Below are 13,139 nucleotides of genomic sequence, written 5' to 3'. Positions count from 1 at the left end.
AACACAGAACACACTGTTGTCTTACAGAAGTATAGCGTGCTTTTTAAATACACATTTCTCTTTACAAAAAAATAAATTAAATCCATTTACACCGTTTAACAGCTTCTTTAGTAGCCATCCAGAAGAGGAAAGTTGTTCCTGAACAGCACTTTGTACGTCAAACAGCTACGCAATTATTCTGCTCCTGTTTGCCTGCAGAACATTCTGGAGACAATTTGGATCTTCCTACTTAGTACTGTTCTGAGAGCTCTCAGAGTGTTCTTCAATGCTGGTATCAAAGAGGGGTGTTAAGGAATACCTCTCAGGTATGGTACTGTAAGGCGCATGTAAGTTAGGAACTAGAAAGCATTAGTAAAAACCATGACACAGAGGAAGTGGCAGCTTACACTACAATATTAGTTACAGTCTTATGAATTCTCAGAGACATCTATCATGCAAATGACTTTCATTACACAGAGTAAAATTTAAACTTCACTCAGAGGCACCAAACTAGCGCACTACAATGGGCTGGCATCGTTATAACCGTTTCCATGCATTATTTCACATACATTTCTGAATAACCTCAGCACGTGCAAGGAGTTTGCAAAAAAACAAAAAAACTGGAATAGACAATCATTCTAAATCCCTACAGTTCCAAAATCAAAGTAACAAAAGAAAGCAGTTGATTTTTTAACAAAGAACAATAAATAATTTATGGAGTTTACATTAGTAATCAGCACATCTCCAAGCTGATTATGTAAACATATGAGAATAAATTCTTAATGGACCAAACTAACAACCAAATGTGAAGAGTAGGAAATGTAGATTTAAAAATAATCTTAGAACTAATCTCGCAGGAAATGGTTATTTCTGGAAACTCTTTTGAGGCGTGCCATTCATTATCCAGAGGAAATAATCAGTGTAAGCTTAAATTTATTATCTCCAACCAGAGGAAAATAGATAATGTTCTACACAGCTTGAAAACGAAACTTTTCCAAGAACAATACAAAACATGCTTGAATTATAGGCCATCAATTAATCCTACAGGAATTTAAGGGAATCTTTCATCTAAACATCAAAAAGCACCCGTTTGGATCTGGCATGAAGAAGGTGAACAAGTTCTGATGTCTGCAGTATTCTACTGTGAGAACAAACATCTACAATTGGACTATTTTCCAGAAATACAATGAGCTGCAATGGAAATGAAGCTACAGAAGTAATCTAATTTAAAAAAAAAAATCACAAAGCTCCAACTATTTTCATTGCTCAACAGCTGAACTCTCTCCCTTGAGAGGTTGCAGAGGATAACACGTAGTTTTACTTAAAACTACTCTGAAGATGATCAGAAAAATTATGAAAGAACAGCCTTTACAGTTGGCAATGTATTTGAAAGGGTAATTTAAAATAATTAAAAATACAGTGATTAATGTCTAGAAAATCATCACAGAAACTGTAAATGAAACTGTCCTTAGTCATGAACAGGCGATTTCAACTGACAACTTAGTCTTTCAAAAGGCCTTGCAGTGAGTCACTCACACAAAACCTACTAAAGAAACTACAAAGTGATGGATGCAAAATGAGCTAACACACTGAACAAAGCAAAATCTGTGTAACTGGGTAATTTTAAATTAAGAGTTTAAATACATTCAGAAGTGACCTTATCCAAGACCAATCTATGAAGAACTGTTAAAAATCAAGTGACGCAGATAAAAGCTTTTTAGATTCGTGACTAAACATGCTATGTACTTGCCATGTTTTCATGCACTTCTCCCAAGAATCCATTTCTTGTTACTGTCAGAGTGGATACTGACATAAAGAGACCATCAGCCTGATGCAGGGTGCTGATGCTGATGCAGGAATGGCATGCTAAAGCAAGATACATGCAACATGCAGCAACTTCTCTTGCCATGAAATGGTAGGAGCAGCGTATGAAACAAAATTCCTGATGTGCAGAACAAACTGCTCTGAGTTGAAGAACACTGTTTTCCAGCAAAGAATGAGAGTCCATTCATTAGTCATATTTGAAACTGTTACATAACAGACATACTGTTACATAACATAACAGCCTGTAAGCTACAAGGAAAACACACCTAATTCCTTAGTCTGAGCTATCTTTCTACATCAGAATTTGTATTTACCTCTTCATTTTAAGAGATTCAGATGAAGACGTCCTGATACTTACATTTTCCATAAAACAAAACAAAAGCAAACCACCACCACCACCAAAACACCACAGCCCTCAGGGCTAGACATCATCTTTGGCTGTGATCTGCTGTGACAGAATCACAGAATGGTTTGGGTTGGAGAGAAACCTTAAAGATCATCCAGCTCCACCCCTTGCCACGGGCAGAGACACCTCCCACCAGACCAGGTTGCCCAAAGCCCCATTGAACCTGGCCTTGAACAACTCCAGGGATGGGGCATCCACAGCTTCTCTGGGCAGCCTGTGCCCGGGCCTCACCACCTCAAAGGAAGTAATTCCTTCCTACTATCTAACCTACTTACCGCCTTTTAGTTCAAAGATGTTACTCCTTGTCTTATCACCACACCCCCTGACACAGAGTCCCTCCCCAGCTTTCCTGTAGGCTCCCTTGAGGTACTGGAAGATCCCTTCAAGGTCTCCCTTGAGCCTTCTCTTCTCCAGGCTGAACAGCCCCAGCTCTCTCAGCCTCTCTTCAGAGGAAGAGAGCATGCTCTAGCCCTCTGATCAGCCTTGTGGCCCTCCTCTGGACCCTCTCTAGCAGCCACTGGAAGATGGTCTCTAATTTTTGGATGCAGGTAAGAGACTTCATTACATGCCTGGCAGGTACATCGTTCAAAGTAAATAATTACATCCTGTGTCTTAGCTATACACAATTGTACAACGCTAGTGTTTGTACAAATACAAAATGAAAGATGTGATACACAGTTAACCGTCTCCAGTCTTTCTAAAGGTTATAAAGCAGACAGATTCCATCTTTCCAGCTCTTGCACAGGATTTACTAATGACACAAAACATGTATTTTACATCACTTATACCTTCTGCTATAGAGCTTCGCCATTTCAAAAACCATGTACCTGGAACTTGCAGATTTTGAGTGAAATCTTGAATAAGATCTGCACTAAAGCAGGAAGATGAGGATCTTATTTTTCCTTCTAACTGTAAGCATATATAAGTATTAACACATAAATATTTACTTAAATTAGAATGTGGTATGCAAGATTCATTTAGAAAACATTTTTCTATGCTGATCATAATACATCTCTTTTCCACATAACATTCCTATACTGGAAGATGTTCCCATAGAAGAAAAACAGTACAAGTGGAGAAAACAAGGGAACAGTAAAAGTGGAGACTGACCTGAGACATGAAAATTAGTTTCTGGATTTATGTACAGACATGATTTAACAAGCCCCTGTGAGTTCAAGAGCAGTAAATATTGCTGCTTCTTCACTTTGTGCAAGGTTTGTAACTTGTTGCAGTATAATGGAAAGATGCAGATGCTGCAGGTGTTTTGCAGGTATGCACTAGCATAGTACTTTTCTGTTACCACATACGCTGACGTCTATTTATCAGACCTCATAAACAAGGCAGACTTTTCTGATTTTCATTTTAAGCAGAAAAACGTGTCTTTATGTGGCCCTTATCAGCCTATTTTAAGTTTATACAACCTCCCTCTATAGCACTCTGATTTGGTTACAGGGGACAGGTACTGACATAAACAGACTCTGGCACAATATAGCACACCCAATGTTATCCTTTTTCAGCATTCAGTATGTTTACGGAAACAAATACATAAAACAGTGTGTACTAGGGACAATCTAAAAATACTATTATTTTTTCAGAACCACCATCAGCAGCCATTCCTGCTTAGTATAAAAAGTGTGACAATTGAATACTAGAGTCTTACCTGTTCTGTATCAAAGCAATGACTTGAGAATATGTCTTCCCAATAACGCTTTCTCCGTTGACTTTTATGATTCTGTCACCTGTAAAGGGAAAAATTACACCTTAAGTCAATTTGTCTTGACTTCTTTTTTCCTTGTTTTCATTTTGCACTTCTGTATCTCACAACAAGCAGCATCAATACATTAAATTCAAGGTTAGTCTTCTTTAAAAATGAGAAAATAAGAAGATGTGCAATGAAATTTTATGTAAACATACATAGGATGGCAAATTCCTACACTTTTCACAGGACATCTCCAGATGAGGTATCTTATTAAAAATTCCAAGTAAGTCACCTAGAAAATCATAGAAAGAAAACCACAAGCATAAGCTGTATCAGAGGCTCATTTAAGCATCCCATCTTCAAAGTAAAGTTTTCCATGGGTGATACCACGTACAAAAAACACCATTTAATTCTCAAGCATATCCTACGTAGATATTTCATTCCAAAGAAAACCAAATATTAACTCAGAACACTGACAAGGATATTAAAGGAAAACTGTACATTTCATACTTCTTTCCTCTGAGGAAAAAAACAAAAAAACAAAAAAAAAAAACAAACAAAAAAAAAAAAAACACACAAAAAAAAAACAAACACCTGCTCCAGGTTCTTCCTTTCTCAAAATAATATGGGTTGTTTCCAAGACATTACTGGTTCTTCAGTGCCTCTTGGACAGCATAACGGGTTCTTATCCATATAGATCAATCTTTAAGCCTAGTATCACTTTTATCTGATTTCTCCTAATAGTTTGTTGTACCTTCTTCATTCAGAGTTTCATTCTCACCATAAATTAAGTGGTACATCTATCACTAAGACATAAAAAGGATTTTCCCCTATGAGCTACTTTCAACTTTTGATGAAAAACTCATCCCATTCCTTCAACAAAAACAGTATTCATGTCATCTCTGATCAGAAGAAAAGTACGTGGACTTTACAAATGAGGAGAAAATGGTCTCTAAAAGGATTACAGATGGGGAGGACTGTAGAAAGCTGATGGAAGAAGAATTGAAAAAGGGATCCATGCAAAGTGAGCCAAAGGGAATGGCTTTTTCCAGCACTGCTTTAGAAATTGAAAGCTTTTTGTGTGCTTTTGGTGTGACTGAATCAAAGACAAGGAAAAAGTAGTTCATTCTGAAGACTCAGCCCGACTCGACTCAGTGGCAATAATGCTCTAAACACATTTCCTCTGTGAGGTTCCCTATACAGACCCATTGAGTTTCAGACTTACCAACCCACGTGGATCTGTTGACTGTTTTTGATTTGGTGATAACATAATGCAACTAAATTGGTGCAATACTTTCAACTTCATAAACGTTTGTGTGCTGTTTTTAAGCTGGTTATCACCCTTTTCTTCACCTGAAAGACCCCTTTCAGTTTTTTTTCTCTTCCTTCCTTAGCTATGAAAGGAACGCTGGTGGCAACATTTAATGATTACTGTCAGTCTTGTAGATTGCTAGGCAACATATGGTAATCCCCATCCCTGTGTTGTATGCATACAGACACCCTAAGTAATTAGGCTGAAAAGCTTAATTTTCATTAAAATGAAGTTAATTTTGAAATATTTGACATTACACCAAAATACATCCTTACTAAAAGCTGCAGGATATAGAAATGTTATCGTTTGTACCAAAAAAATATTCTCTCTAAACCCTGTCCTATTAGGTCATAGGACAAGACTTCTTCAAAATGCATCAGATCCTTCCCTGGAGCTTAGAACTGGCTTTTTTCCAGGCTGTTTTGGAACTTGCCCACAGATGTAGATCTTCACTCTGTATTCCCATTGAAAAATGGAACTAGGAATACCTTGCAAGTAGGTCATATTAGCAGTGTAATATGTGCAGTGTTTATTTTCCAAAGAAACACAGCAGTAAAATAAGTCAATTTGAAGCACGCACCCAATGAACCAGAACAGGAACCTGGCAAAAAACCCTCAAGTGGGACAGGCTGCAAAACTGGCTACTTAAAGAAGCGGTGGCAGCCAACTCTGCAGAACATGATTTTGCTCTGTTTCAGAGGAATGCATCAAAGGGAACAGTAGTGCCTGTAGTGCAAAACCAGGTATAGAAGCATGAAGGCTTTTTCTCATATCATTTTCCTCATATCAATCCAGTGGCCCATTTGCGTGCTGTTTTTAAGCTGGTTATCACCCTTTTCTTCACCTGAAAGACCCCTTTCAGTTTTTTCTCTTCCTTCCTAAGCTATGAAAGGAACGCTGGTGGCAACATTTGATGATTACTGTCATTGGTCAAAAGTGTTTAAACTGATCAAAAGTATTTAAACACACTTAAAACAGCTCCTTTTCTGTACGCATTATAGTCCTTCATATTCTTGCTTATACATAAACCGCAGCATGAAGACCAAGGTATGGGAAGCGTGGATCTGCTTTGGCTGTCTGTACTTCGATAAAAATAATTATCTAATACTTACATTTGGAACTCACAGACACATTCTATTTAATGAAATATATCAGATATTAAATATGGGAAGTATAATCTTTCTAACTGTAGCCAAGATAAACTTAAAAGAGCATTCACAAATACTTAAAATCCGTTTTCTTACATTTAAGATATCGTACCCTCTTCCCTCAAATTTACAAGAGTACACCATGCTTTCTGGCGAGTAGCAGGCAGGTAGGCTCCTGAAACACAGCTTACTGATTCCAGGTAGTCAAGCTTGGGTTAAGATTGCCAGTATTACATAGTAAAGGACCCTGCAGCAATGAAATAAGAGCTAAAAAGCATAACTACCTAAACTAGTACTAGATTTTCAAGCATCTTCTTTCCATGATGTAACCATAAAACAAAGCCAAGTTGGATTAAAAAAAAGAAATAGAGATAATTGTACAAAATAGATGTATAGTGTCTGTATTAGAAGTTAAGCAATCTACCTTGCTGATCATTCCCTGAGTGCTTTATAATGTAATTTCAAGACAGAGATACAGTAATATTTCAACCTCAAGTTCTAAACAATAAATAGTGGCATGACCTAATTAGATACAATGACTACCAGTGTTTCTAACATATTCCAGTACATTAAAAATATTTTTTGCATGTATATTTTGTTCTGCATTCTGGGCTCCTAAAATCTCTTCTATGCCTAAAAATAAAAATATTCTCTACAGATTTCATCTCTTTAAATTTGGCAAACACTGAACAGAGTAGAAATTAACATGGCTCCTCTGTACAACATATGCTGCATTTTATCAAGCCAAAACATTTCTTTATATAATAGAATTAAAATAAAGCCAAAGTAACCCTCCTCTAAATAACCACTTACGGAAGAGTTAAAAAAGAAAAATACCATATGCTGTAAAGTAGAATCTAGAACTGTTTTTAAATTGCAGATCATCCTAGAATGTTTTTATTTCTTTAGGAGGAAACGCACAAAAATTATCCTATTACAGACAAATGCATGTACACGACTGTTTTCAAAAAAATATCAACATCCCACTAGGTCTACAAACTAGCTTCCTTTCATAGAACGTGTGCTTTGCCATGTTTTTAAGAAAAGTCTGTGTTTGGAGTGGTATCCATCTCCATAACTTAGTGTACTTTTATCACTTCTAAGACATCCCCCTCTAACATAGGGTTTTTTTCCTTCAGCACTTAAGTAACGGTGTGACAAAGTACCTGGCATTTCACAAAACACATACTGCCTGCTCCAGAAATTAGAGATTAAATTAAACAACTGAACAAAATTTAGTAAGAAAAGACAGACTTGGATTATTCTCATTTCACTTAGAGATAAAATAATTTAAAGGACAAAAACCTGTATGTTTTGAGGTTATTAACATGTAATAAAGCACAAGAAATAGCAGCTTACATATGTCATTTCATCATTTTATTATCTTACAGCTATAAACAAGTATACAAGACTAGTAAGACTTTTATGCCTTAGCATTACACAGCACCTCCTGAAAGAACACAATGGTGCTTTTGAGGTGAAAAACACTTGATCACAATTCAGAAGAGGGGTTTTGGAATTCTTAAAGAAGGTTTAATTACAAAATTACATGTAGAAGCTTAAAACATGTATGTATTTTTACACCATGTACACAAACATGCAGAAGAATGGTACCTGTGCAGAGTCCAGCTTCAAAAGCAGGTCCACCCTCTTTAACTTGTTTAACAAATATGGTATCCATTGGCTCCAGTCGATTCCTTTGTTTTCCTGAGGGGGGAGAAAAAAAAAAAAAAAGAGTATTTCTTGAAGTCTTGAATTATACTGCATTACAATTCATTTTAAAGAATTATTTTGAAATGTAATCCAGCCACGTTCAATACATTGAATACCACAATCCAATTTGGGGGAAGGGAAGGAAGAGATACAACTTAGCGATGGGACTTGATAGCTCAGGGTGATGATCTGTTAGACTTGAACTTGGAGGTCTTTTCCAACCTAGATAATTCTATCTGGGACTATACAGACAGCATTTCTTCTGACTGTGCTGAAGATCTTTTGGGTGTCAGGGCAGGGGGAGGGAGAGAATGCTCACAATTATGAACTTAAACTTGTGAATATGTTATGTTAAATGTTTATGGTTTTGGTTTTCTTTTCCCCTCCCCAGATTCATTTCATGATTGTCGTTCCTACTTTATCATCATGCTGATGCCTACACTGTTCACTAAGAAATACTTCCTCTTCTGGATTCCTATCTTGTGTAATATATAAAGCCAGAGTAAGAATTAGTAGTGCAAATTGAAAAAATAAAACCTTAAAATTCTTCCCTACAAGTGAGGACCATAAAATTGATTTATGGTCTTTAAGGAACTGTAACACCAATTTTGTAACCATATTTTTCAGATGCTCCAAGATTAAAGTCTTCTTGCAGATTTATCGAAATGCAAAAGGCAACATATACTTCAAACTAAATGCACATGAACTGTACACATCTATATATACCTAATATAAACCTAAAGTTAGCCTGCAGTAGTTAGAAACCCTGTATCATCTTATTGCCGTCTCAGCATACAATTACTTTTTATGCTTCCAGGAACACAGGCACCTTGTGCTTCTACAGGCATTTACTAAGCAATTCTCAACTGAAGTAGCCATTGCTTCTGAATATCAAGATGAAGAGGAGAAAGGGAGGCAGAAGAACGCAGTTAAATACAAATTAAAAATCAGCACAGTTACACTGCAGACTAAAATACAGGGATACTGTCCTGAGCTACATCTGCATATAAACGGAGTAAGCCATCTCACAGCTCCTGCGCAGCTTCACTAGTTTAATTTTTCATGCCAGCAGCTGACAAGAAACAAAAATAAAAATGTTCAAACCTTATTTCCAGTCTGCCCGCAGACTGCTGCAGAATAAACTACGTTCAGGGCGAAGTGTAACCTGTCTCTCCTGACAGGTCTGATCTATGTAGTAAAAAAAGAGATGAGCACTACAGAAACAGTGGTGGAACCTCGAATGTTACAGCCAGAGAAACACGTACCATGCCCGTGCTAGCCATAAGCACTGTGGTCCCCCCCAGTTCCCTAACCCCCTATACCACACACCCAGCTAGGGAACCACCATGGTGAGCCAGCCTCAGAGCTGATACGGACTGAAATTAAGTTGGGTCTGGGAGGATCCTGTTCAGGTTTCCTAGGGAGCCCTGGCATTAGGGAAAGGGTGGCGTAAGCTGCAGAAGAAGTAGGAAGAGCAATAGCAAATGAAGAGATTACTTAGAACTGGCACTGCTGATAAAAGAAACATGCCCTGAAACTACAGCTACAGGCTCTAACCACTTCTTCAGTGACGTTTTGTTGATCAGACAAAAATGGCACTGCTTTCGGCAGCACTGACGCTACAGCTGAAGTACTGCACCTGGTCACGTTTACTAAACCACATTCTTTCTCAATTGTTCAATATAAATGAGGTGTCCCCCTTATCACTTTTTTTTGCTTGGTTTCCATATGGGGAAAGTTCATTATCTAAAGAATTTCAATAAACTGCACAAAACCTGGCTTCCCTCTGAATCTCATTCACAATTTTCAAGTACAAGTTTAAGCCTAATGCCTTCCTTTTGTAGCCCTCTCAGTGTCCTGCCACCTTACCAAAAACCCGTTCAAATGGCCTTCTCAAAATATCTCTGAATGGGTAGAGAACAAAAAGTTGACTTGATAAGATCAGCTAGCTATTACATACAACACAACTGAATCATAAATCAAAAAAACAGCTGGTAGCTCAGTCCCCAAATACTTTAAAATTTGATTAGCAGGACACAGCTACAAGACATACAAAATGCTCTTTGTGAAGCAAAGCTAATATCTGTCATTATTAATCTGCTGATTTAAATAGACACTGAACACAAGGCAGGTCTCAGCCTTTAAGCAGCAGGAACATTACAGTGACTTTAGACAAGCTCAAAGAATAATTTACCCCAGATACCATGAACAAAAGGTAGCTTCAGAGCGAACAGTTAAAATACAACCTTTTATAGGACCAAATACCCTTGCCAGTGTTGCCATGTCATGTCTTACTCAAGAGATGCAATCCCCCAAGAGTGACAATAAAAAAAAGGGCAGCCTGTGCCAGAGCCTCACCTCAGAGTCAATAGTTTATTCCTTTTATCTAATCTAAATCTCCCCTATTTTAGTTCAAAGCCGTTATTCCTTGCCCTATCCCCACAGCCCCTGGCACAGAGTCCCTCCCCAGCTTTCCTGTAGGCCCCTTTAGGTACTGGCAGGCCGCTGTAAGGTCTCCCTGGGGCCTTCTCTTCTCCAGGCTGAACAACGCCAACTCTCTGAGACTGTCTTCATAGGAGAGGTGCTCCAGCCTTTTGATCATCCTTGTGGCCCTCCTCTAAACCTCCTCTAACTGATACACACCCTTCTTGTGCTGGGGACCCCAGAACTGAAAGTAGAACTCCAGGTGAGATCTCATAAGAGCAAAGTAGAGGGGGAGAATCACTTCCCTTGACCTACTGGTCACTCTTATTTTGATGCAGCCCAGGATCCAGTTGGTTTTCTGGGCTGTCCATGTCCTCCCCAGAGCTGTTCTCAATCCATTCTCCACCCAGCCTGTATTCATACTTGGGATTGCCCCAGCCCAGGTGCAGCACCTTGCACTTGGACTTGTTGAACCTCATTAGGTTCATATGGGCTCACTTCTCAAGCCTGTCCAAGTCCCTTTGTATGGCATCCCTTCCTTCTCTTGTATCACCTGCACCACTCAGCTTGCACAGACCCCTGAGGGACACCACTTATCACCAGCCTCCACCTGGACACAGAGTCACTGACCAGCACTCTTTGGGCATGACCTTTAAGCCAACCCTTTATCCACTCAATGGTCCACCCTTCAAGTCTGATTTAGAGGTCAGGGTGTCATGTGTGACCATGTCAAAGGACTTAGAGAGATCCAGGTGGATGACATCTGTTGGTATTACCCTTGTTGACTGATGCAGTCACTCCATCAACTTTTCAAATGTAATGGAGAGAGGCTTGGTGACTACATTAGCCAGTTCCTTTGGGACCCTGGGCTGCATGCCATCAGGGCCCATAGTCTTGTACCTACTCCATTTCTTCAGGTGGTCTCAAACCTGTTCTTCCCTTATGGTGAAAGGGACTTTGCTTCCCCAGCCTCTGCCTAGAGGTTCAAGGACTTGCGAAGTCCTCAAAAACTTCTTGAGGGAAGCCTGACTGCCAGTGAAAACCGAGGCAAAGAAGTTGCTGAGTACCTCAGCCTTTTCCTTGTCTCATTACCAATTCTCCCTTCTCATTTATCAGAGGGGGAATATTCTCCTTGACCTTTCTTTTCTGACCTGCCTTCCCTAGGCAGGTCAGGGTTAGTGATCTACTGCTTGTTTGCTTAGCACTCAAATGCTACTTCATAGCTTGTGCTTGCCCGAATACACAAAGCAGGAAGCCAAGCACCTAGATTATTCCCATTCAATACTAGACAGAAGACCTTTAATACAGGTACCACATCTGTTCTGGAGAAAAAATTGAACCCATTTATGAAGACCAGAGACTGAAGTCATCCCTGAACGTTTGACTTCTGACAAACCTGCTGGCAGAACACCAGCAGCTACACAAAGAAGTTCTTCAACACCACAGGCAGTCACTTGGGGCTTTTACAACTGTTTTACAGACCAACTTCCAAAGCCAGTAACATCGTAAGCATAGTTTTGTCCTACGTGCAGAAGAAGGTTACGTTGAACGCATTCTTCTTCCCAGAAAAACGTACAGTCACCTTAAAGGTTAAGATCAAAATTGGGGCTAAAAATAGGCTGAAAGGTTTACCATGTTGTTTACATCTGCAGGTTCATTTTACAGGTCAGTAATATCCATATACAAGTAAAGGCAAGAAGAAAACCTTGGACTCCAAAGCTCTGGAGATGAATACATGCTCTGCATTTCTCCTTCAGTCTTTTGCATACTTGGATACAACCCAAAACTTCTTTCCTTCAGTAAGCACATAAATGAACTTCCTTCAATGTGTAGTCTCAAAGCATATGCTTATATTTTAAGTTAGAAATTCAAGCAAAGCTAAAAAAATGTTTTCCGACAGTAGCAGCTAACAGTAGCTAAGGGAAATCAATTTTGCAGATGTGCATCAGTCATCACAGAACCAAATTTCAAGTAAAATTGGCAATCTAACAGTTTATCTCAGGTCTCAAGACTTAACACTTCCATTTAACAAATTGTTTAAAAAAAAAAAAAAAAAAGAGGAATTGATCTTAGAAGGAAATATTACAGCTGTAACATTTAAATAAGACAGTTCTCCCTTATACCGTCACACACCAAGGTCAGAGCACAAACTATACCAAAGCTGAGCAAGGAAACGTTTCCTGAAATGCTAAACAAGACTGGCTTATCTCTGTGCCTGCAGCTGAGTTAAACTGTTTGGAAATTGTCCATAAAAGTTACTCTTACTGAAATTATGATATGAATTACTACCCAAGAATGCTTTTACATGGCAAGAGATGGAAATCCTATGTAATGAAACAGCAACAAAATTAGCCAAGCCTTTTATGTAGCACTAATAAGCAATGCACAATTAAGCTGCAGAAGGGACTGCTTGGTAACTATTACTGAAGTACACACCGCTTTTATAACATGCATTCACTTAATCACTCTTCTTCACTGAAATGACTTTTGTTTTGGGACCAACATCCAGTAAGTGAATCAATATATCACAGTACCTTGTTCACAGGTACCTGTTATATAAAACAACCATCCATGGCTTGGATCTAAGTAATTAATTATTAGTGATTAAAAAAATTAATGTCATTTGGTTAAGAA

General features: G+C 38.5%; 1 protein-coding gene across 4 annotated transcripts in view; it reads right to left on the bottom strand.

Moving 5' to 3' along the window:
• ARHGAP21 (Rho GTPase activating protein 21) overlaps positions 1–13,139 on the bottom strand; it is a 121,382-nt gene that overhangs the window by 44,851 nt on the left and 63,392 nt on the right. For all 4 annotated transcript variants that reach the window (XM_035316532.1, XM_035316534.1, XM_035316531.1 and 1 more), the window contains exons 4-5: positions 7,983–8,075; positions 3,870–3,948 (exon numbers count right to left, since the gene is read on the bottom strand). In XM_035316532.1, the coding sequence (XP_035172423.1) occupies positions 3,870–3,948; positions 7,983–8,075 (172 nt within the window). The remainder of the gene's footprint in view (positions 1–3,869; positions 3,949–7,982; positions 8,076–13,139) is intronic.

The sequence above is a fragment of the Oxyura jamaicensis genome, chromosome 2, assembly GCF_011077185.1.
Source record: "Oxyura jamaicensis isolate SHBP4307 breed ruddy duck chromosome 2, BPBGC_Ojam_1.0, whole genome shotgun sequence".
Taxonomy (NCBI): Eukaryota; Metazoa; Chordata; class Aves; order Anseriformes; family Anatidae; genus Oxyura; species Oxyura jamaicensis.
This window is presented reverse-complemented; position numbering and strand designations above follow the sequence as displayed.